This window comes from Takifugu flavidus, chromosome 8 (assembly GCF_003711565.1).
Source record: "Takifugu flavidus isolate HTHZ2018 chromosome 8, ASM371156v2, whole genome shotgun sequence".
NCBI lineage: Eukaryota > Metazoa > Chordata > Actinopteri > Tetraodontiformes > Tetraodontidae > Takifugu > Takifugu flavidus.
Window position 1 is genome coordinate 10,587,938 of NC_079527.1, and position 24,865 is coordinate 10,612,802.

Genomic DNA, 24,865 nt, shown 5'->3' on the forward strand with positions numbered 1-24,865 from the left:
GCTTTTCCAGCTCCCCTCAGTCCTCTTTCTCATTTTATCTTTTTGGTTTATGCAAAGATCTGGTAACAAAGCGGGGAGCCCACATTTAAAGTTGATTTATGTACCATTCCCATTACATAGAATAGAATTCATAGAATGTACATAGTGTAAAGTCTCCTAAGGTAAATGAAAGTAAACTTGGAATGTATTTAACATTAATGGGGTTTTTATGTTCACACACAGCATTGCTGCTTTGAATTAATTTCAATTTAGCGTCACACAGTGAGGATGGGATGTGAGATTACATCAGGAAATGTTCCAAGAGCACATATTTATCACAAAAAGTCCAATTATAAGATTAGAAATGCTTGCACACTGATCTGACCATAAACACATCAATAAATCCAGAGACTACTGAAAATGGAAGCTGCTCCAGTGATGCTGGCGCTGATTGCTTAGTTTAGGGCTTAAAAATGTAGATTATTTAGATTATTAGCAAAAGGGTGTAAATAGAATCAACTGCTGACTATTTGTTTCCTTATCATAGTAAGAAAAGCCTCTTTCTTTTTCAAGCAATTGCCTTTATCATCCACTCTAGATCCAGAAACATCCAGGGCGTTATGACCTTTTGTCTCCCAGCGGTCAGGTGCGGGGAGGGGGGGCGGAGATTCAGCAGGAGCCGCTTCCATCGGACGCGTCCCGGCGTCCCAGACGACAAACGGCCGTGACGCGTCAGGGAGGGAGAGAGCGTGTGATCCCGGTTCCGGTCGTGCGTCTGTGAGACTGTAAAGAGAAGCTCGTCCATGCTCGCTGATCGTCGCGCGTCCGCCCCATCGGTGCTTTAATCTGATCCAGCCGGCGCAAGAATGGAGCAACACTGCTGACACCACGGAGAGATACACGCTGAGACCGGCCATGGCTGTGGACGGTAAGAGCGCAGAGCAGAACGACCCCACATCACGCACGCACTTTCTGTGTCACTCCAGCGCGCAAAGCTCACACACACACGCTTTATTCCACAAACACGCATCCACGGAGGGGTTATGGGTCACCTGAATTACAGCAAATATACTATGAGACTTTTTTGAAATTGTCTTTGGAAATATTGTAAGTTTTATTGTCATTTTATTATTTAATGTGATTTTAGCTGTCGCAAAGTGCTTAATCTCGGGTTTATTGGAATGAAGCAGCCCGAGTATTCATTTGATAGCGGAAACTTGGGAATTTTCCCCACCAGAGCAAAATAGGAGCACAGGAGAGGAGATAGAGGAGAGGAAAAAGGTAATTGCTCTGAAACAAGAAATACTGCTGGATCAACTTGCACCTTCAGCCCATCTAAAAGTTGCAATCAAATACAATACATTTTCTATTATTTTTGTGGCCAAACCACACAAAGAGCTGACAGCCATATAAATATTGCTTGAAAAGTTTCCAAATGGACAATTTTGGCTGTGATGTAAACTTCTTGTCTGCTTTAGAACAGTCTGAGAGTGTTTTGCAGCCGTCCAGCCGCCTCTCTACTTTGGTTTTCGTTAACATGGCTGCAGGTGAGACGCTGATAAATATGCACGTTTCCAGTTTCAGACTTCATTTTCTCTCATTAATCCACAGTTTACTTAAGCGTTGTTAATTAACACAGTGCTTGTAGCGGTGTGTCGTGATTCTTAAACTTTAGAAACATTTGTTCCAAATTTCAAACAGTCTTCAGCTGTTTTCCACGTAAAAAGATTTAAGATTGAATTTAACTGTCCTCATTCATAGATGCATTAACCCTCAGAGTTTTATCCTAACCTGAGTTACAATGTTACAAATGGAGTGTTTGCAGTAAAATGCCAGAATATCATAATTTACACGAACCCGCATCCATTTTAAATGCTGTATTGGAGATCTTCAAGTAAACTGTTGAGGAAATTCCATTTGCCCGCTGGCTGCCTGATGCAAAAATCAGGCTGTATAATTACAGCCTTTACATTTGAGTACTCAGAGCGGATGGAATTGACTCTGATTGGCCAGGACATCTGGTTGTATTGTCATATATGAGATAAGCAGCTATAGAAATGATGCTATAGGGCCACTCATTGTCCAGGCAGAGTGAAAACAGCATCCTTTGCATTAAGAATAGGAAGAAGAGCAAGCCAAGTGCGTGCATGCACATGTGTGCGCGCACGGACACGCGTGCGTGCGTGCGTGCGTGCGTGCGTGTGTGTGCATCGTTCAAACATTTGGACCGTTGCGCAGAATTCCAGGGTGGCCGTCCAGTATCTGGACGCAGCCTTTCAAAATGAAAATGACAAGGAGACAAGAGCACAGCCGGATCTGAATCCAAAAACACCCTATTCCAGGCGCTCATCCTCTTGGCTCTCTCGCCCTGTGGCTGGACAGTCGGCCTGGGAGGGTCAGCGTGTGGATTTTCAATCTACATGTGAGCAGGAAGGCGGAAGCTTTTTTTGAAGAAATGTGCACATGGGAGATTTTCTTTAACCTTTTCCGACAAACGTGTTACTGACATTCAGCATAACGTTGGTTTTTCTTGTTGTTATTAATACGTTTGAATACGATATTTCTCTTTTGCTGTAACACACACTCCCACTTTTCTGATGGGGTCACACTGCTGTGTGCTCAGTCACTTGTGAAATAGTTGCCCCTTCCCAGCTTTGCTACAGCGTTTCGATCTGTACAAGTGTGCGTTTTGGCCCGTGTGTGTGTGGTTATGTGTGTGTGTGTGTGTGAATATGCAGATGCAGCAGAAGGGGAACCAGCACCTCGGTGGGAAAGATGATGAGGGGGGAGGTGTGGGTGTGGAGACAAAACACACCCTTTGTTGTAGTCCTGGCATGTGTTGCCTGCTGGAGACGGCCTCCATTTGGTGCATTTTAGTGTCAGAGCCAAATGTGGTTTTTATTTTTGTTTGTTTTTGTTTTGGACTCTGCCGTGAAGTAAGTGTGATGATAAAACCCCTCCCAGTTACAGCAGCGCATGAGATTTCACTGCTGTTTATCTCGTTCCAGCCTTTCCAGGCGTAAAGCCTGCATCTGATTGGTGCCACTTTTTTGGCTGGCTTGGTCCTCGGAGTGATCAGGCTGCACTAAGCGATCAGGAAGATTTACACTCTGACTTTCTGAAATGATTTGTTTTCAGCTTGGCCTGAGCTCTACCGGCTGATGGCCGATATTTATTAGCGGGTGCAGAAGTAACTTGCCTTTCTTTCACCTTTTTTGTTGGTTAATTACTTGCCTTACTTAGCCACTTGTTAAACACTTATTTGCTCGCTTGTTTACAACTTAACTTGTTTAATTGAGGAAAATCCAATGTTCTTCATGACAGTTTGGAATTGACACAGAATACAGTTGTTTTGTGGGTTTTACAGCTATTCTTGACCTGATGGAAAGAGGAACAGGAGAGACTTGACTCCGTAAATCTGCTCTTAAAGCATAAATGTCTCGACAAGATCCCTGTGGTGTTTTAATAGATACATTCTTCTTATTACAAGTGGTAAACAAAACAATCAGTCTATCTGTGACTGCCCTCTTTCTACTCTTTATGGTATGGCCGATCCTCTAATATAACAACCCCACGGCTGACTTAAGGAATGATGTCATAGACCGGCTTAAAAGCCCCCCCACTGCAAAACAGAGAGGAATTTGTGTCTGGCACTGATCCACCTCATCTGCATTATGTGACCTTGTTTAGCTAAATGTTGATAGTAGCGGACAGTCATTTTTTATAAAAGGTGTCAGACTCCAGGTGTAAATTCTGTAGGTCGAAGCCAGACTTTGGAGATCAGTCCTGAGAGTATGATGTGTAGTAATTAGTTTTCAGGTTATGATTTCAGAACATTTTTATGTAGCTTTATGAGACCTGAGTGCATTAGTCATTGACGTGATGCCTGGATTTAAGTCTCTTATTTTTATTTCTCTCTTTCCAAATCTTTGCCCATAAAAAATTTAAAAATGATAGAAATCAATTGAGATGTCCATGTGTAATGTTGGATATACAGTCAGGCTGAACACAGGAGGTGGTTTCATTGACGGAGTACTTTGAGCTGTTGATTTAATGGATTTATCAAGTGGACTCTTTTGACCTCTGACCCTTTTGTGTTGGTAGGACAGTCGGAGGATCGTTCAACATTCACACCGTGGCTCTGCAGGTCCTTTCAGAGATTATTGGAGTGGTAAAAGATGAGTGTCCCCTGGATCAGGAGTGGATTAGCCAGACTGTGGTGGCTTTAAGATTCTGTCCTCGGGCGTCCACACGTCCACTCTCTCATTCGGTCTGTCCAAATGGCAATCCACAGCATCCTGTTGATTTGTCTCAGCTGTACAATCGGGGTGTACTTGTCCCAGGTCCGACCACTGCCGCCCCTACCTCTTTTCTTTTCCCTGAATTAGAGTGTGCAGGGGCCCATATCCAATTTTTCTTCTTTAATTAGCCCAATGTGAATGACACAGAAAGATGTAATTTTTCTGTAAGATTGCACTAATTATGTATCATTTCCAATGGGTTGGATCCCTCACGCACCGCAGATGCAGTATTCTGGCTTAAAACATCCATTAAAATCACACTGTCTTTTATCTCATCCTTGACCAGATGTCTTTTACCCTACAGCCCAATGAGAGCTCTTGACCCACCCTCACTTGCTTCCCATTTGGGTCAGCTAAACAAACAGGGTAATTAAGCACAGCATTTGAGAGCTTTTCCTTGTTGTTAATAAGTTGGCCTGATCCACCTACCATGTGCTGGGGTCAGTCAAGGCGTACGCTTCAGATTGCCTATTATACCAAATGGTTAATGCCCCCCAGCTATAGGCCATAACAAGGCAGACATGTTTGCACACTCGGTAACGCGAGTCACGTTCATCCACCGCAAAACCAATTATTTTTGCTGCCTGCAATCTAGTCGTGTGATCAGCGCTTTAAGTTTATATGAATATACATGCAAAATCATGTTTTGGGCTCATTCTACTCATCATTTCTTGGAATAGAAATCGATTTTCTGTATTCTCTTGCCTCCTCACTCTTTCTCTGCATCTCTTCTTGCCGGCCCCAGCCTAGATTTCACACAAAATCAAATAACGTGCCGGCACAGTTCCCCCCGCTGCGTCACCTGATGTGAGTTCCCAGACAGTCCTGTGAATGTGCTGCTCTGTCGGGATGAGCCAGCTCCAGGTTTCTCACAATTTACAACGTCAACAGACAGCCGAGTGTCGGCGTGTCGCCCCGGAGTCGAAGGTGAGGAGGGGAAGAGTCGTTTGAATGTGACTTGGGTCTCCGTGACTCTCTTCGGTTTGTTTGGCGCATTTTCCCTGGCTCGTCCCTGTGTTTCTCATCCACATTTGATGACATCCTCCCTCTCTCAACTCTTTCCAGACTTTCTCCATATACCTCTTTAAATAAGATAAGCGTTCTCCAGCCTGGCAAGCCTTCATGCGCTCATTAAAAATTTTACATTCTCACTTCAAAAACCTTTCCATTTTTCCTCCAGAAAACTGACCCCAGGGGAGGCTCTCTGCTACACAACAGCCGTTTGGCCCTATAAAAAAGCCTCATGCCCACAGAGAATACAAACTGCTGTGGTTTATGATATGCCCAGACTGTATGAATGTCTGCGTGTTGTCTATCGTGGCGTGCAGGTTCCTCTTTGCGTGTATACATCTGCACAGCTTTTCTGCCTTAAAGCCACAAGTAACCCTGACTCGAACACTGATTTTCTTAAGGTCACGGGTTCGTTAAAGTGTCCTACGGGCCCGGCAGAAGAGACCTAAATGTAATCCAGGACCTTGTGTTCTGCTTGACATCCTGTAAACTCAGACTTGTTCATACAGCAACATCAAGACTGATAAGGAGATAAAGATAAATTGTGATATATGACTGTTCTAACTGCAGTACAGGTACAGGTCGCACGTTTTGTGCTTTTAAAGGCAGTTTTAACTTTTCTACTTTTCTTTGAATTTTGGAGGAAGAATTGTAAATAAACTGATAAGGTATTCCTGCAAACTCAAGCATTTTTCAATAGAAAATAAGCTGTATAAATATCAATTTGTTTAATTTTGTATAAATATGTATAATAATGTATAAATATCAATAGCGCACAAAATGTTGTTGAAGAGACTAACAATGTTGGCTCTTTCCTGCACAGTAATGCTCTTTTCAGTATGCACATAATTGTGACCTGATTTTTTTTCTTTATTTTTTTTCCATTTAATCCGATCAGACATGTGGCTCTTGTATCTTATCTGTAGATTAGAATGGATTTATTCTGTGAACGTGGGAGATGGTGGCTGCAGGATGTCCTAAATGCTACCATTAGACTCTGAGACAATGCAACGTTTTGGAAAGCATAAACCATCACGTATGATCCCACTTCAGGGACCTCGGTCAATGTCAGACTTTTACGGATCTTGACAATCGCTTAAAGGGATAAACATCTATCATGCACGGTAGCTTTATGTGGAAATGATCATGTCGAGCCTGGAACAACAGATGTTAAAGTCTTAGTGGGACCGGCTATTGTTGCAGCGGGCAGCTGAGGTTACAGGACTGTCGGTCAGAGTTAGCCTGCGCGGGTTTGAGCCGTCATCCCGGAGTTGCAGTCTTGCCCTACATTTCATCCCGGTGGTGTTCTGCGGGCTCTGCATCTTGGCAGTAGTAAGCACACGCAAGGAGAGACGCGTACAGCACCTCTGCACAGTTCATCCAGTTTACACTGGTGTCACACACAAAAAAAGATGATTTTCACACAGAAATAAAAACTGACAGAAGTGGAAGACTTCCCTGCACTTTCTTTGTATGCGCTGAGAGCTTTACAGAATGGGCTGCTTGAGATAAGCCATGTCTTTTCAAACTTTTAAAGTAATTAAGATACCCAGGCTGGTAATTGCCGACAGCCGAGGAAAGTGCAGTTTCTGTGGAAGAATGGGCTCCAGGCTCACTGAATGTGGATGAAAGTGAAATAATTAATGGTTGGCTACTAAAGCTCCTCTCTATATTCTTCTCTTATCACAAGTGAAATGGCTCAGCCAGCACAATGATGCCCGTAGATGTAATGGAAAACAAATTTGTGCCATGTGACATGTCTGACATAGGAGGCCAAAGGCCAAATGTGAACCTGAGGTCACCCACACATGCCATTAGTGTCTAACTGTTAGCAGGACATGTCTGATAAAAAAAAAAAAGGCACGCCTTGGTGTAAAAGTCTGTGACATGCGAGCGTCTAGAGTCAGACGGTAATAAGGAAACCGGTTCAGTGGCACGGAAAGACAGGGGTGGTGTTTGGAAGCGACCTGCTGTGACGCGCGCAGTGAGAAACGGCCGCGTTGGCGCTAACAAGGCAGCAGTCGCACGGGTTGAAGTGGGTGTGTACAGACTGAGTTTGATTTATTGGGGAGTCTGATAAAAGCAGCCCGGAGCAGCCTTTTACTCCACTGAGCTCTCCGCAAAACATCTGGCATCATTAGGAGTTGACGTGAGGTGAGTTATCAATAGACAGCAGCTTCACTATGGTGTAAAACAGTTAGCCTAGCATGAAAAAGCCCATTTGTGAAAGTGTCCGAACTGAATGGGCTCTAGCCTAGCCCTGGAGACGTTAGACATGTTGAGAATGGCTTTGAAATTCAATGAGGAGCGCACGTGTGACAGGGCAAGATCCCAACTCTCATTCACCTTCACTGGCTTGCAGTACTCCTCAGCACACACCATCCTGGAACCTCTGGTCGCTCCCCCTGGCCTCTAGCCTTCACGCGGTGGGTGGGGTGACAGGGAAGTTGCAGACCCTGGTCTGCACCCGAGGGTGCATGTCGATCGGAGCAGCGCCAATTAAAACGGCCATTTTTTTCTGTTCACATTGTCCTCACAGGCTGATAGTTTGCAACAGGTTTTCTGGCCAATGAATGGAGGGAATATGAGTAATAAAGAAGTGAAAGCAGCATGAGAGGGATCTTTTAACCTGGACAAGAAGGTCCTGCTGGGACATTCAATTTCCTGGTGTGTGTAGTTCTCTGCCTGTGTATTAAGGCTTCCCTGTTTCATTCCAAACTGCCGTCTTTCTACCAGCTGCTGTCTGCTCCACCGCCTGACAGTACAGTGTCTGCAAAGTGTGGAAAAACAAATGAGCAGGAGAGGAGGAGTAATTGGCGTGGCCGTGTGACTGAAAGGCCTGCTTGGGTGAAGTGGAGTGGGGCTGATAACAATGCTATTAAGCTGTGCGAGACGGCGCCTTAATGGGAACAGCAGGCTGGATAGGCCCCAGGTGTGAGCTAATTTGTGCCTGCTTTAAACTGACAACAAGGAAGCTGTGAATGGCTTGACTAAACATGTCCGACTGTAAGTGCAGACGGTTCGCGCTGCTGCTGGGATTCAGACTCGACTGTAGGTTTTAAAGAAGAGGCAGAGCGCTGTGTAAAGTCTGAACTTTACCTTTTTCTTTATGCAGAGCAGGCAAATCCCTGCGCCGGGTGTTTCTGTGGAACCTTATTTTCCGGCAACCTTTTGCTCACCTGCCCGTCTCTATAAAGCTCCGCTGCAACCTTTCGCATCCTCTTGGGAAGATTAGAGGCAGCCTCGAGAAGCGCATCACGCCGGAGCGGAACCCCATTTTTAAAAGCTACAAAGGGAAATGTTTCGGCTGGCTCGCCCCGTTGCCATTTCCTCACACGAGTCTGCGAGGGGAACGTCCTGTCCGTCTCAGCCTCCTCTTCATTCATATATTTCCTTTGTTTCATCCCAGCAGTCTTCCACGCTCTCTCTGTTTGTCTCCGATTCTGCGGAGCGTTAACTTCTGCACCCTCCCTCCACCGGCACTCATTTCTTAGGCCTACACTTTTGCGTCCCATCGCTGTGCATTTTCTTTTATCCCCCTTCCTTGCCTCTTCACGTGCACACAATATTTGTGTGCACAAACGCCCTTAGATTGCACCGTGCTCTCACCAGGGTGCACCTTTGCAGATGGGTGCTGTAGAAGTATGATAGAGTTTCCTATATTTTCTGTGCCATACTTCGAGATCCCGCTGATGTCCCCCGTCACACCTCCCATCCATTTTTGAGCACTGACACACATGCACATAAGAAAGTAGGGTACGTGCGTGACAACCGCGGCTTAAAGACACTCGATAAAGTATTGAGTGCTCAGCTCCTCCACATCCTGTTCTCTTTTACCAGGCCACAGCGTGAGTGCACAGCATTGATTTACAGGCCGTGTGTGACAGTCACAATGAACTATAGTCCATAGTCATTATAGGAGTGTGTGAGCGAGACTCTGAGCTTTACTCGATTCTCATCTACAAGTCTGTAAATGGTGGCAGTTCCTCTGTAGACTAGTGTTGGCAGCCTATTTGGACTGATGATGGGCAGACAGAGAGAAGTGGATCCCTGCTGGACGGCCTTTTGGTCCGTCTCCAAAGGTATCGTGATGTGAGTTTAAGTAGCGTGCTAACATTAGCTGGTTTAAAATAGATATTTCTGCATTTTCAGGCACTTTTGCTCGAAATTGCTGTTTTCATGCTGTTAATTAGCCATGTTGCCTTTATAAATGTGGGGATGAGTGAAAATGAAGAAGCTTTTAATGTTTTATCCCTTCGGAGATTTTGGTAATTCAGTGACTTAATCTTTGAGCCAGTCCAGGGAACGTCTGTAAGGAGACAATAAATGTTTTAGAAGTCATCTTTGCTCGGTTTAATCTCCTCCTCGTTGTTTTTGGGCCCTGGAACTGACAGTGATGCTTCATGAGACAAACGCTGACATTTTAAGACATTTTTACAAGAGCGTATGTGTTGAATAATGCAGATGATCAGGAATGTTTTGCAGCCACAGCACCATGTTGACGTCCTGTCTGCCTCTGTAAAACAATTTGATTCGTGAATCAGCAGGTTTGTGGTTTTAATCCGATAACGTCAGATAAAGTTTCACAATATGAGATCAGCAAATCAATCAAACTGGATATAATTCAGTATTTGTGGACACTGATGTGTTTGACCTTTTCATGCAACTTTTACGCGTCTCTTGTCCATTTAATAAAATCCATCCATTTTCTTTCAACTGTTGTTCATTTCTAATGAGTGGCGCTTGAGTCTATTCCAGTGCTCACTGGCTGAGAGGCACCACTATTTTGCATTTGTGTTAGTTTTCATCACACTGAATGTGCCAGTGATTAATTTGCAGGGATCAATTTATTTTAATTAGCTAATGATGCAATCAAAATGAGGTGAAAGGTCAAGATTTCTCGAGAAACTGTGGCATCATGTGGTCTCATCTTATCATTTCACTCCTTCTTCTTCATTTCCTTCTGTGATTAATATTAATGCCCTCTCTCGGGCTTAATTTCCTTCTAGTTTCTTCTCTGCAAATTGTCATTTTGCTGTATCTTTCTGCTTGAGCACTTTCTGGACTCCTTTGCCCTCTTAATCTATCTATCTATCTAGCTATCTATCTATCGATCTATCGATCTATCAATTGATCTATAGATATATAGCGTCTTTTACAATCAAAATAGTTTCAAGGCACTTTCCAGAATCCCAGGGCCTAACCCCAGACAAGCAAAAGTGGCAACAGGGGAGGGGAGAGGAAAGGAGAGGAGGGGAGGGTAGGGGAGGGGAGAGGAGAGGAGAGGAGAGGAGAGGGAGGAGAGGAGAGGAGAGGAGAGGAGAGGGGAGGGGAGGGGAGGGGACAGGAGAGGAGAGGAGAGGAGAGGAGAGAGAGGAGAGGAGAGGAGAGGAGAGGAGAGGAGAGGAGAGGAGAGGAGGGGAGGGGAGGGGAGGAGAGGAAACCATGACCCAGTGGGGTGACAGAGGCCTGTCAGGTGATCATGTTTCCCCGGGAGCTGGTTCCATAGCAGGGGGGCCTGATAGCTAAATGCTCGGCCCCCCATTCTACCCCTAGAAACTCTGGGGGCCACAAGTAGACCAGCATTCTGAGAGCGGAGCGGTCTATTTGGCTGGTAAGGTGTCACTAGCTCCTCCAGGTAGGATGGAGCTAGGCCTCTGAGGACCTTGTAGGGTTTTAAAGGGTTTTAAAAATTATTCTAAATTTAACAGGCAGCCAATGAAGAGACGCCAGTACAGGAGTTTAAAAGGCCATATTGCGGATCCTGCTTTTGCAACTGCGTTATTCTCCATTTTCCTCATCTTGATTGGCACATGCTGTCGGCTCCTTTCAGCAACTGTGGACCCAATGGCCAGCAGCCTTGAGTGGAGGTGTTGTCATCTTTGGTTCCCCTGCATGGTGGTTGTCCATTACCTGCTCCCATATCTGCCGCGGCGCCATGATTTTGGGCGTTGGTGAGTGTCAGACCTCAGGCCGCCTCACATCGGAGTGGGTAATAAATGACAGTGCATTATGGGACTAGCCCCCGGGGGTTATTTATTTTCAAAGCTTTGACCATAATTCCTCTCCTTGCTTTTTAAAAAAAATTCAAGATGGAGTAATTTCATGGCTCATTCCTGGGGTTAACACAAGGTCTGCAGGACTGGAAATAACCCCTCGCTTTACCCCAACTCGGAAAAGGACCACCAAATGCGCATCATCGGAAAATACGCTCAACATAGTGGGAGTTGGCACCATCGGTCTGTTTGATGCTATATTTAGGTCTTCAGGTCTTATAGGCGTGAAATCAGCCCAACATGAAGTTTTACCCTATTGCAGATTACACTGGAATGGGGATGAGAGTTTCTCTTCCCCTTAATCTATCTCCTATATTATATAAGAACTTGGATTGTGAAGAGAAATGTTTATCTTTGAGTTGAATAAGAGGTTCTCAGCAGGGAGGTGGTGGATGCCAATATCATGCTAGTGAACTGCACTGTGGTAGCCTCTCTGTATGACTCCAGAAATAAAATGGATTAGCTGGTCCACTTTAAAGAAAGAGGCAACACACACACACACACACACACACACACACACACACGCACACACACACACACACACACACATACCTACCTTGAACTTGATGCCAAGGTTATGCAAAACTCCAACTTCTTTGAAAAGCCAACACAGCAAAATAGTCCACGTGGGCTCATTTAGACGCTCACTTTTGGAGTCTAATGAGTAATGTCCAGCGATGCCGTGTTAATCTACTGTGTGATTTGACTTGGAACGACCTTCCAGGATGCCGCAGCCGAAGCTTAATTACCGCCCAAATAGGGGAATACCTCAGAGATTTAGCAGTCACGCAGCACGGCAGATAAGCTGCTCAGCCGAAGGCGGCGATACGAGGTTCCACTCCACTGAGCCAAGGCGCTCTGACCCGTCTCACCTCTGCACACGCGCTAACACCTGTCTGACACTTCACCAGGCCACGTTTCTCCCATCCCCCTTTGATTTCTGTGTAGCAGAGGTGGAATTAAGTCGCTGATTCCTGAGCTACAACCTGTCTTGTTAAGTCTCGATTCTCATTTGCAGGCTGTAATGTATCAGGCTTTTCTCTTTTGCCTGCCGCCTCCTACCATCTTCACTTCGCTGCATCTTTTTCCCCCTCTGAGCTGAGGTCAAGTGGGATGGAGGATGTTTGGCAGTGGTGACCAAAGGCTGGAGCAGAGAGACGCTCAAGAATAATTGATCCAAAATTAAATGACACAGACAACATCTGTTGTTCCTGTAGAAGTGTGTATTAATCTCCTATTAAACTCGTTATCAAATTTGATGCTCGGTCTATAAACGTCAGAAAATAACTCTGCTGCTTCAGAAGTGGAAGTGTAACGTGCCAGCTCATCAGTCCAACATGGAGGACATCAAAGATTCTGAAAATGGTCTTTGTTTAATGGATAACAGAGGGCCAAAGGTCAGGGATTGCAGATGGAAGCTCACGGGGATGGATTTCATTGCCATAGTGATGCTTGTTAAGTTCAAGGTGGTCTCCATCTGTCACTTTGTGTTGCTTTTGTGGTCTGTTTACACGTCTTCCCCGCTCGCCCCCTCTGTCTTTTTGTCTCTCTCAGAGACTGGCAGGTCTTTGGCCTTGCAAGGCGTTCGGCTTCCATTTTCCCCTCCCGCTGTCTCCTCCCACTCAGCCTGACTGGCAGTAATTACACCATGGCCGGGCTTTGGTTTGCCTCCACGACCCCTGACAAACGGAGAAAAAGTGAGAGATGATAAAAGAAAGAGAGGGGTTATGCTGTAGACAGTTCTGAAGATGCAGAAGATGCGGCGCATATTAAGAAAGCAGCACGGCGAGACGGGCGCAAAAGGTCACGGCGGTGATTTCTGACAGGCCTCGTTTTATTTGGTCTTCTTCGACATGCAGCCCCCCTTGTATTTTTTTAAGGACACGTCTGCAGAGCGAAAAGACCAAAAAAAAACAAATGAAAGCAAGACAATAAAGAGGTATACAGTACTAGATGAACTCTTTATAAAGACCTTGTGTAAGAAAGGATGCCAAGATTGAATAAATTCCTTTGCCTTTTATGCAATCTGGTCCCCGAGGAGGCGTGAGGAAGAGAAATGCGAGTCATTTTATGCAGCTTAGATGAGGTGCTTCTTCAAGAAAACAGCGTTTTCGTGTTTGGAGCACTGGAGCTAACTTTAATTAATACCTTGTTCTGCTTTAACTCCTAATTCTTGCTTTTGTGGTCTGACTGTGTTTATTTGCACACACAAAACTGTAGAGATGATGTCATTTAATGCAGGGAACAAGAATGAAATCTGTGGTGAATGGGAAAATATAAATAAATTGACTGGTGGATTATTTTTATTTCAACAACTAGTTTCATAGATTGCTTGTTATAGTGGGACAGAGAGGACGAATGGACTGGTTATAGTGGGACAGAGGGGATAAATAGACTGGTTATAGTGGGACAGAGGGGATAAAAGGTCTGGTTATAATGGGACAGAGGGATAAATGGACTGGTTATATTGGGACCAAGGGGATACATGGACTGGTTATAGTGGGACAAAGGGGATACATGGACTGGTTATAGTGGGACAGAGAGGACAAATGGACTGGTTATATTGGGACAGAGGGATAAATGCACTGGTAGTGGGACAGTGATGCTGAAATGGATGGCTGTTAGTGGGGCTGAGAGGGTAATTTAACTGCTTATAGTGGGACAGAGAGGATAAATGGACCGATTATGGTGGGACTGAGTCATTGAAGTGGGAAAGACGTTAAACATGGCATCTTCCTGTCGTTGGCACAACTGTTATGTAACTGACCCACAGTGTGCTGTGTCAGAGTGTGGCAGCGCTCAGAACTCTGTCAGATGGTTTTATCGTCTCTCATCTGTTTCAGTTTTTCCTTAAATCCTCAGCTGAACTAAACTAAAGACAGATGTCATAAATCAATAATTGATGAGCGGTGACACAGACAGGTGTCAGTGAACACAGCAAGGCGCGACTTCTGACAGGTGGCAACTCTTTAAACCATCAGCGGGAGGGTCCCCCTATACGAGTCTGGTCCTACTCAAGGTTTCTTCCTGTTAAAGGGGAGTTTTTCCTTGCCATTGATGGTTGTTGGGGGTCAGGCCCTGGGATTCTGTAAAGCACCTGGAAACAATTTTGATTGTAACAGACGCTATATAAATAAAGATTGAGTGATTGATTAATTTTAACGCTCAACATGCCTAAATGCCGCGAGATAATCTATAGCAAGTAGCAGTGAAATAACGTTTTAGAATTAAAACCACTACTGTTAACAAAAAAACAAAACCCACCATTTGGTAGCCTTGTCAGCTTGACTTGAATGGCAGAAAATGACCTCTGACCCCAGATTGACAACTTGTCCGACTTCACTGTCTAACAGCAAACGCTCTTGGGACGGCTGGAAGGGAAGAACAGACATAGAGGGAAGAAAAGAAATATCAAATATTCATGATGCAGGATTTAAATAATCAAACGCTAATCTAAGAAGAGAGCCACAGTTCCAAAAATTATGTGCCCTCGGTGAATGCGTTGAATGTGCACTCAAGATAATTGGAAATCAGAGCGGAGTAGCATCGCTGCTTACTGCCATCACCGATCCAGCCATCTGTTTGCAGCTGCACCAGAGTCCGTGCACGGAGGATGGAATCTGGAATGAATGCAGCCCGTTAAGCTCCTGGAGGATTATCAATTATTTATTTATGTTTTTCGTTTTGTGCCAGTCGCTCAGTTCACAGACGATCTGCATGACAGACAATCTCAAAAACAATACAAAGTGAATGCTTATCTCTTTATTCATCTCCCCCTCTTTGTCTGCCCCCCCCCCTCCTCTCTGTTCTCTCACAGCGGCGTCCAGCTTCAGTTTTTGCCGTGCCTCCCTGGAGCACACGGTGTCTGCTGAGGAGCTGAGCTACCAGCTGCCGCGTCGCGCCGGAGGCAGCAACTTGACCTGGCACGACGGCCGAGGTCAGAAAACAGCGCACACGCGGACGGTCAAACTGCTGCAGCAGCCTGGCACGGAAGGGATCCAGGTATATGGACAAGGAGCCTGAGCGGCGTGGAGCGGTGGCGTGATGCATCCAACTTTCAAATGTGTTTTAAGTGGGAAAAATTAATCATCAAGGGAAAGTAGAGAGTGTGGTGCGTGGAAGCTGCACAGACTTGGGTAGGAAGTGTTTTCTGTTTCAAATCCTTCTGTTCTAATCAGAGAGACCAGGGGGACCTTTGATGCATCAGCATGGCTTACGCCGTCTCCGCGGTAACAGGAAGTCTAATTGTTTTATCGTGTTCGTAAAAATGGCTGCGCTCACCTCAGCCTGTTTCACGCTGAATATAACCAGAGAAACAGTAGTTATGTAATGAAAGAGCAGTAGAAGACCTATTATGTCACTACTTGTGATGTAACTGGAACAAAGGAGAACAAGCAGGATCGGAAAAGACCCTCAGTCATCTAGAATTAATAGCATCTGGCCTGTAATGTTTTAATATGTTAGCAGCACATAATCACTCAGAGGATTGTTTATATTCACATGTTGCTCCCGTGCAAAAGTGAATCCCATCTGTGTTGCACCAAAGAGGAAAAAACAAAGAGAAAAACAGCCTATTTTAAGGCATTCCCTCTGCGTTGACCTAAAACGGCATATGTCACAACAGCTTCTGTCGTGGTTCCGAGTCCTGACTTAGCAAGGAGGCAGACAGCCCACTGGAGGTCATTTGTTTTGTTTTTCACGCAGCCTTTAAGGGCCATCGCCACGCTGGGAGATGCACATATGAACTACCAGATTGTTCAATAATTCAGAAAAGAATGCCCCTTTAGCTATAAAAGCTATAAAAGGCTTAATAAAAGGAGAGTGGGAAGCTGTTTCCATGTGATTACACACAGACTAGATAATTAAACCTCCTCTATATAACGAGAAGTAAGGCTTTTCATTTCCTTGTGGCAACAAGCCTCTCCATACATTATTCAACAACTGGGAGAACAGCCCTGCACTCTCTGGTCTGTGTAAGTGTGTGAATCTCTGCGTTAAGATAATTTTTCAGTGCCCATTGGTGCATTTGTAATTTCCAGATTCTGCGTTCATCTCTCTGCATGTGGGGGGGGGGGGGGGGGGAGGAGGAGGAGGAGGAGGATTTACCTCAATAAACTGGGTAATTACAGCTAATGTGAGTCGTGTTGCATAAGTGAAGTCCGGCTCGGCTCCTGCATATGAGGCAGGAGCTGGGGTGTTGATCCCTCCCGGGGAGCTGAAGCCAAGCTAAAATTTTATGCAGACGTCAGTCAAACCAAGAGGACACACACTGACACATAAATGACATCAGTATGGTCATCGATGCACCTCGCATGAAGCCATCCATGAAGTCCTTGTGGACCTCAAGTGTTGTATATTTAGTACCAAAGTTGGCGGCTGATTCGTGGTGGATGTTTGTGGTTGGTTCATTTCGCAGCCTCCCGCAAAGCCATAAATAACAGAGACGCAATTTTGCAGGCAACAACAGCCACGGTGAATTTGTCCCTCGTATCAAAATCAAGCCTGCAATTTTCCATCCTGGAAGGGTGGAAAATAGACATTTCTTTAGGGTCCTGAGTTGCAAACAGTAATTGCCTTCGCTGCTCTGAAACGCTTTGGAGCCTCAGCTCTAAAGCTCTGACGAATCTCAGGTTCATCATGTTTCGCAAAAACTAGCGGTACAGTGAGATATGAATCATGCTTTTGTTCAATGAAGTGCATCTCTGTACATCCAAACACAGCGCTGAGTGTTCAGAAACCACCTCCAAAATTCTGGTTTCAGACTGTTGCTGTTATTTAAGAACTGCTGACGCAGGTTCAGTCGGTTCTGTCCGAGTTTATTTGGACGAGAGAGCGTTTGAGGATCCCGTCCGTCCTTTTGTCCTTTTAATAAAAACCTGCACGCCAGTGCACAAATATAATGCTTTTACCAACGATGTGACCCGAGTTCTGAGAATAAATTGCACAGGGCTAAAATACACACAACCTCATATACATTCTTGCATGGGGAAGCTGACCTCTGAAACATTCAAATTTTGGCATTTTCAGAATCACAAAATAGAATGATCTTGACAGAAAGGAGAAAATGGGATATTGAGTTTTGTGTCACCTTTTTGTCTTGAATGTGGCCTTTTGGAAGTAAGGCAGGAAGTTTTCAATAGGCTGGTTTATTTAAGCAAAATGAGACCCGACAACTCCAGTAAAGTCAGACATTACAGACAAATGTCACAGCATCCAACTCACAAGCTTGACTTCATGGCTACTGGGCCTGATGTGTAAATACTTTTGGTTCTGGATTTTCCCAAGCTTAAAGCGCCCCCCCCCAGCCCTCTGATACTAAGATTATGCAAATCCAGCAGCAATGTTGCTAGTCCTCCAGTCAGTGCCACTGCAGTCAAGCTGTTTCCCCCAGAATATTTATGATATATGACCATTTGCAATGAAAAGCAGTTCCTCCAGAGGTTCTTACAGCTGTATCAATGCAATTTTGGATCATCTTAAAAACATGGAAGGCAAACAAGTGACATATTGTGGTGTTTATGTACGCGAGTGTGGCTGATCCACGGCGATGGGAGGCATTCACGATAGCGCCTGCTGACATTTGGTCTATTTACTGGAGAGGAATATGAAGCGACGGGGTGCTGACAGATCGCGTGTCAGGATCCGTCCGGGTCAGCGGTCAGATTAAAATCTCAATCCTGTATCGGAGCATCCGGAGATGGAAAACCTTAGGTTAGACATCAAAGCATGCAGAGAAGACAGCAAAGGAGTGTTTCACTATCCTGCGGAGAAATAAAGTGACAGCAGGAGGAGATGCAGAGAGGGAAAGGCAGGTGCGAGCCGCTGGGTGGGAGATTATAGAAGACAGGTACACCCACACAATACAGCCCAGACATGCCTTTTCCCATTCTCATCTAATTGGTAAAATCATTGATCAATCTGAGACGGGTGTGGAAGAGCAGACAGAGGCAGGCGTCAGAGGAGAGGCCTTATCTTGGCAGAGGGTGAATTTGAAGGATTCCCCCATGCGCCCTCGACTTTCTCCTAATCCCTGATTTAGATACAATGAGAGGAAGCACGTGCACAGATACACACAGATGCACACACTTAATGGAGAAGCAGCTTGGTGCAGAGGAGTGTGGGCAAATGAAAGATTGAAAGGAGAAAGCAGGAGGGAGGAAGGCAGAGGAAAATTCATGAGGAGCTGGTTGGGTTGGCAGAGAAGAACAAAGCAAGCGGAGAAGGACAAATTAGGTTGTTGAAGGATATAAATAGGAGGATCAATAAAGGAGTGCAGAGGAGTCGGTGGAGTACAGAGAAGATTAAGGCTCCTCAGAAGTGGAAATCAGTTGGAAAGCGCTAAAGTTTGACTCATTATCTGAGTTTTAGCTGTGATTAAATAACTGTTAGGGGTGTGTAAGATATAGTCCGCTTTCATTTCTGAATGCAAATATGAAGTTAATAGCCAAATTATCATACTGCCCCAAAAAATGAAAGACAAGAGAATAGCAAAACACTGTTCTTTCTGGCCACACTCAGTCATTTTTTCCTCTTACTTATACATTAATATTATAAAGTGGGCATGGAGTCAAAAGATGAGCATTTTAATGTATGTCAGCATACATATGCAGGCGCAGCATCTGCTTGACACATGCCAGGGACGCGCGGGAGGGCACAAATCTGCCGAACATAAAAGCGAAAATGTTTTCTGACTGATATCCTGTCTGTTACATAAATAATATGCTCGCCTGCTTTAACGTCATGCATGAGCGCATCTGTTCTGGGTCCTTGGTGTCTCTGGCTGCCCTGCAAACCTTGCAGCACATGTGTGCATGTGCACCGAAGACACGGCTCACCTGCTTGATGAAGGCAAAGGGGGATAGTGTGTCACACCCCAGAGACTCCCGTGCTTAATAAACTGATTAAGTCCAACCGTTATAAATCATGCACTTCATGAAGGATAAATATTTTACGCCATGAACTTGGTGCAATTGGGCATGTCACGCCCTCCAGCATCACACTTCCTTTGCAACGCACAGCAGATGATCAGATGATCAGCTATTTCTTTCTTTAATGACTTATCATAGCCACATATTCTAACAGTTTTGTGTGTTCTTTAGACACACCAAATAAACAACTTTTAACAATTCTATCTTACTGTCTTAAGGGTGTTAAAATATGAATAAGTATACTTTTGCTTTGGGTTTTACTTTGTTTGCCCGCTTTGCCGACATACATGCACCTTTCCTTCCCCAGCAGCTCCAGCTCCTGTCCCCTCTCCTCTAACAAATGAAGGAGCCCCTGTCATTGGACAGAAGTAGGTCTCTGGAGGAGTGGGGGAGGCAGTAAAAGGGTGAAGAGTGAAGGCGGAGATCTGGCCAGAGGAGATACAGTCTGATGGATAACCAAAGCACGGTGCAGTAACAGAGACGGCGGAGTGAGAGAGAAGGAGGGATGATGGAGAGTCATCATTCCATTTCCCGTCTGTCTGGCCCTTTGGATGATGAAGGCCATTATTCTTTCTTTCCTTCATTCTTTTGTCTCGCAGTTTGTTGTGACACAAAGTTTTTCCTGTATAAAGACATGCAGTAATTTAAAGGACTAGTCTGGGCAAGGGGGTGATGTGGCTGCTATAAACCCCAACTAGCAGCCAGTCACCATAGCGTAACTAACCAAACTGACCTTGTGCTCCTGACAAATATAGTGGACTTCCTGTCTGGTTTCAATAAGGGCAAGTTTCAGGTTTCCTTTTCCTCCTCAGATCATATATTTCCATTTATTTTTGGATGCGCGAGACAATGCTCTGTTAGTCTCAATAGCTTTTACTTACCTAAACACTTCCAGACTCCTGGAGGAATATTCTCCATCTCTCTTAATTCAAGTCAGGCATCAGGAATGGGAGGACCATTTAGGTAATTAACTCAGTCTCTTCTGAAACAAACAAAGATTGTTGCAAAGAATCGCTGCTGTTTTAATCAAGACGAGTGGAACGGTTGGCCGGCCACACATCGATCCGTTTATTGGTGTCAAAACTGACAGGAGAAGATCTCATTACAGTAGCAGACAATAATCTAAACAGCAGGAGTGTGTGTTGGCCGTTGAGAAGAGAGACGGTTCTGGGGACTACATTTAGGGTCATTAACAGGGAGAACATTGGATATTGATAAAAAGAGTGTGTGGAAGTCTATGACACTCCAGCCTGCATAATCCCATTAAATACAGTCAGTTATGGAGCGGAACATTTGGCAGCAGTTGTGTGTTTTTCTGTTGAAAATTAGCCAAAGCCTTTTGTTGTGTTGTTGGCCCAGTTGGAGCATGAATGAATGGACTCAGAAGAGAGTAAATCCCACAGGAACAGAGCTGAGGGGACAAGGAACGGCTGTCCTTTCAGGCTAAATATGCCAGTTTCAACTTCATTAATGGCTGAGTTAATTCCTCAAATATAAAAAGGAATTCTACCAGGGTAACAGCAAGGTGAAATGGACCCTAAACATGAGAATCCACCCATTAATGTTGTTCTACAGATGGAATCATTGTCCTAGCAGGATGTGACGGATTTGACACAGTGATAACGTTCCAGACGTAAGGAAAATATGGAGAGGCGTTCCAAGTTAAGCTGGAGAATGAGATCTTTAATCAGGAGAGCGGCATCTGTTTTCTCCGCTACGCCTGTGAGCTCTCTAAACTCGTGCTGGCCGCTAATCTGAGCTGTGTTCCCGCTCATTGTGTGAATTACACTTTTTTGGCCGTTGATTGTAGCATGTCCATTTCTCCCTCAGATGAATGAGTTGATGCCAGAGGCTAGAGCCTAAATAAGCTGCTTTCTATTACTCAGTTTTATTCCCTAAACACCACGATGACAAAATATAGCGTGTCCATATATTTGAGTGATTACTGGCAGGAAAAAAGCAATAAAGCCATGAACGTTCTACCTTCCATTGTAATGTTTTACCTGGAGAAATAATCACCAGAGTCAATAACACTGCAACCGTCTTTCTCACACTCCCTGGCCGTGGCTAACGTGAGTTTGTCCATTTTATTTGTTTCAGTTGCATCCAGGGGAAGCCTTGACAGTCTACCACACCAGTCCTACTCTGTCCAGTCTGTCCAAACCAGTGGTGCTGTGGACCCAGCAGGACGTTTGCAAGTGGCTTAAGAAGCACTGTCCTCACAACTACCTGACCTATGTAGAGGCCTTCTCCCATCACGCAATCACAGGTAGGGCAGATTTATATCTTTAATATATGTTAATTTTCTATATTGGTGGGCAGTTGCTGATAGTGCAGATGTTGCCCCATGATGGCGCCACTATTAGATCTCAATCATTGACCTCTGCTGCTTTCAATGACCTCAGCGAAGGCATGGGGAAACCGAAAAGCCATCAAGGGCTTAGCAAATGTCGCACAAGTTTTATTTTAAGGTCTGTGGCTCCAAAGCTTAGGCTTTTCAACCAGAAACAGGTTTACACCCAAATCTCTCCAAAGAAGATTTAATGGGCGTTCGTGTGATGGAGGGAAAGGAGCCTATTTTTGCACAAAAGAAAAAAAGGAAAGCTCTGCAAAAAAAAAAATGGAAATGGTAGGTTTCAGTTTCAACAACCACCTGCGAGTTCCTTCTCCTGCGTGCGCGTACACAGTCGAAGCCCACGTGCGTTCACAAACATAGATGTAACCATGGCGTGACGGAGCAGACAGAGCAGCATTATTTTTACCATCTCTCAGAGAACAGATTGAGGTTATTTGCTGTAGGGTCATTGCCCACGCACACACACACACACGCACACAAACACGTGCATGGTGGCCATGCTTCAGGGATAACAGTTCCTCTGCCACCATAGCTCCATTGCTCTGATGGGTTTTATGTAAAGAGATAGACGAGAGAGATTCGGCCCCAATAACCGGATTGCCTGGAAATATCTAGGTTTTTAGTGTTCCCTATTAACTGCTGCGTACACACAAATTCAATGCGTGTCTGTCGGCAAAAGAAGAGACTCGCGGTTGACATCAATCGCTGAAAAATGGGTCTATATCATCTCAGTTCAGCGACCCAGAAGTAACAGTCACTCAGGAAAAAGCTCCAGCGCAGCGGAGCAAGCCGCCTCGGGAGATCTGTGCAGCTTCTTCAATGTCATTTTCCATCAACGTTGTTCCATTTTTCTGTTATTGTTTTGTTTTCTGTTCTATTGTTTTTTTATAGCAATATTTGTTAGGACAATTTAGGTGATACAGGTCAGCGCTGATCCAAAACACAAACAGCCTGAGCGTGGCTGACAGATTAGACGTCCCCTCTGATTACGGTTGTCACCCAGCACGGTAATTTATGCAGAATTGCTCAGGAGCAAACAAAACCAGTGTATAATAACAGTGCAAATAATTGTTAAAGGTACGTTGTTACTTTAGCATTATGGAGCCAGCAATGAAATAAGAGATTATAAGAATTATTAGATTAGTAGCCTACAAACTGGCTTCTTGGTATTGTTAATGTTTACGAGGCACCAAGAGATTGTAAAAGAGACTTGTGCAGAAACGATTCAGAGATAATTCATGTTAGCGCCATGACACGATGCAGTTTTGCTTTGAAGTCAACTTGGTGAACTGACATGGACGCAGGCAGAGCTTTCGCATCTTCTACCATGGGCACAAGTGATCAGTTATGAGCTTGTTTCCTTTAAAGATCAGCTGTCAGGTTGATCCATTTCCCACAGCAAGAGGCAAATGAAAGGAAATGTGTAAGAAAACGGGTTAAAAACCAAGGATCTGCTGTGTTTCAGAGAGACCACATCTTCAGTGAGCTTTTACTCACATTTAAATACAAACAAAACAATCTCTGGCTGGTTTGAGAACATCGTGGCCTGCTTCTGCCCTAAATTCTGTCCACATGTGACAGAAGATTTGTGGAGAAAAGCTGTTGTTGCATTTTGTAGCCATTAACTTACCTGCTGTCCAGAAAAAGAAAGTTACCGTCTCCAGGTGCTTGTGGCTGGGTTACCTCACAGTCTGTGCCTTTATCAAGAATACACATCTTCAGATGTTCCTGTCAGTTTTGACCTGCGGAGGAGGCAGATAGGATGGAGGTGCGCAGAGTAGAGCTTCAAAAAAAATGTGCCCGTGAGACTGAAGACCTGTCACTGGATAGATGAGATTACACAAATGTGATACTAAATAGAGTTTTGAGGGTCATTATTTTCCAGGTTGATGCAAAGTACCCTTTCATTTCTCCACAGTCTGCTTTAATAAGCAATTTATTTAGAGATCAAATCGAAAAAAGTGATCCCCAATTGAAACAACTTTGGTTTTGTCTCTTTTCTCCCTGTGACAGCGGCGCCGCTTTTTTTTTTTAGGAGTAAGGCAATTATTAGGAGCTGTATTAAGTCTGACAGAGGGGGATTGATTTGAGCTCTGTTCCCTCCGCTTTGTCTCATTTGTATAGACACACACATGCGTGCATGCACACACACACACACACACACACACACACGCACACACACACACCCACAGGCGCACAGACCAAGGACAGTGTTTTTTTCTGTAGGACACCCATGGTACTAACATTAACATACAAGAGCAGAGAAGAAGGAATCAAGGGTGTGTGTGTGTGTGCGCGCGCGTGTGTGTGTGTGCGCGTTGAAGAGATAGCGAGAGACAGAGAGAGAATATAATGTTGTTGTATTCCCCCAGACACCAGAGCTCACACAAACTAGGTTGCTGGTATAACAGTAAATGTGTGTGTGCGTGTGTGCGGTGCGTGTGTGTGTGTGTGTGTGTGTGTGTGTGTGTGTGTGTGTGTGTGTGTGTGTGTGCGCGTCTGGACTCAGAGGAAAAGTCAATAATGTGCTTTTAAACCACGTTTACGCACATACGCAAATCCATTAAACCATGATGAAAGCTAACTGGTGTGTGTCTCACAGGAGCATCGAGTAGAGCTGTCTGTAATGTTTCAGCCCCCCCACCCCAGTAAATCAGGAACTGGCTGACAGTTCTGTCCTCATTTGGCTCTCCATTGCTCCTGTGAGAGGTACATATCATAACAATAAGTGTGTGATATTATTATATCAGTGTGTAATTTTAGTGTTGCTATGGGAAACAGGAGGGTGATTAGTGGTCTGTCTGCAGTGTCTCAACTAAGTGTTAATTAGCATTGTGAATGAGGAGGCGTCCTGAATGGGCTCTTCCTTTTATCTATGATTATATATTCAAAAGATGATGTTACTCAGTAGTTGAGTGTCTTTATTAAAAAGTTGTTTTTGCATTGTTCATCAGGAATAAATCAAACTTTTCCTGATCCCATGTGGATACCGAGTTGGCTAACCGCAGACCTGGAATCACAACCACAATAAAATTAGATGATTATATCCTACACAAATTAATAGAATGAAAAATCTGTTTGTCCTGGTATTTGATAGCCTGAGTCCATGCTGGTGCCTTTACTGTTATTATTTTAATATTATATATGAAAGTAAACAACACATATTTGCATAGCAGCGCCTTCAGGAAATTCAGAAAAACATGAAACAAAAAGTGAAACACATGGGCACACACA

The 24,865-nt window shown here is 44.6% G+C and overlaps 1 protein-coding gene across 5 annotated transcripts in view; it reads left to right on the plus strand.

Moving 5' to 3' along the window:
* The first annotated feature begins 641 nt into the window (after window positions 1-641).
* LOC130529553 (sterile alpha motif domain-containing protein 10-like) overlaps window positions 642-24,865 on the plus strand; it is a 29,963-nt gene continuing 5,739 nt past the window's right edge. The window contains exons 1-4 of one of the 5 annotated variants that reach the window (XM_057039911.1): window positions 642-907; window positions 1,458-1,526; window positions 15,165-15,349; window positions 21,376-21,544. In XM_057039911.1, the coding sequence (XP_056895891.1) occupies window positions 895-907; window positions 1,458-1,526; window positions 15,165-15,349; window positions 21,376-21,544 (436 nt within the window). In that variant the 5' untranslated portion in view covers window positions 642-894. Of the gene's footprint in view, window positions 908-1,457; window positions 1,527-11,124; window positions 11,246-15,164; window positions 15,350-21,375; window positions 21,545-24,865 lie in introns of those variants that run through there. The other 4 variants (XM_057039913.1, XM_057039912.1, XM_057039915.1 and 1 more) reach the window with 4 other exon arrangements.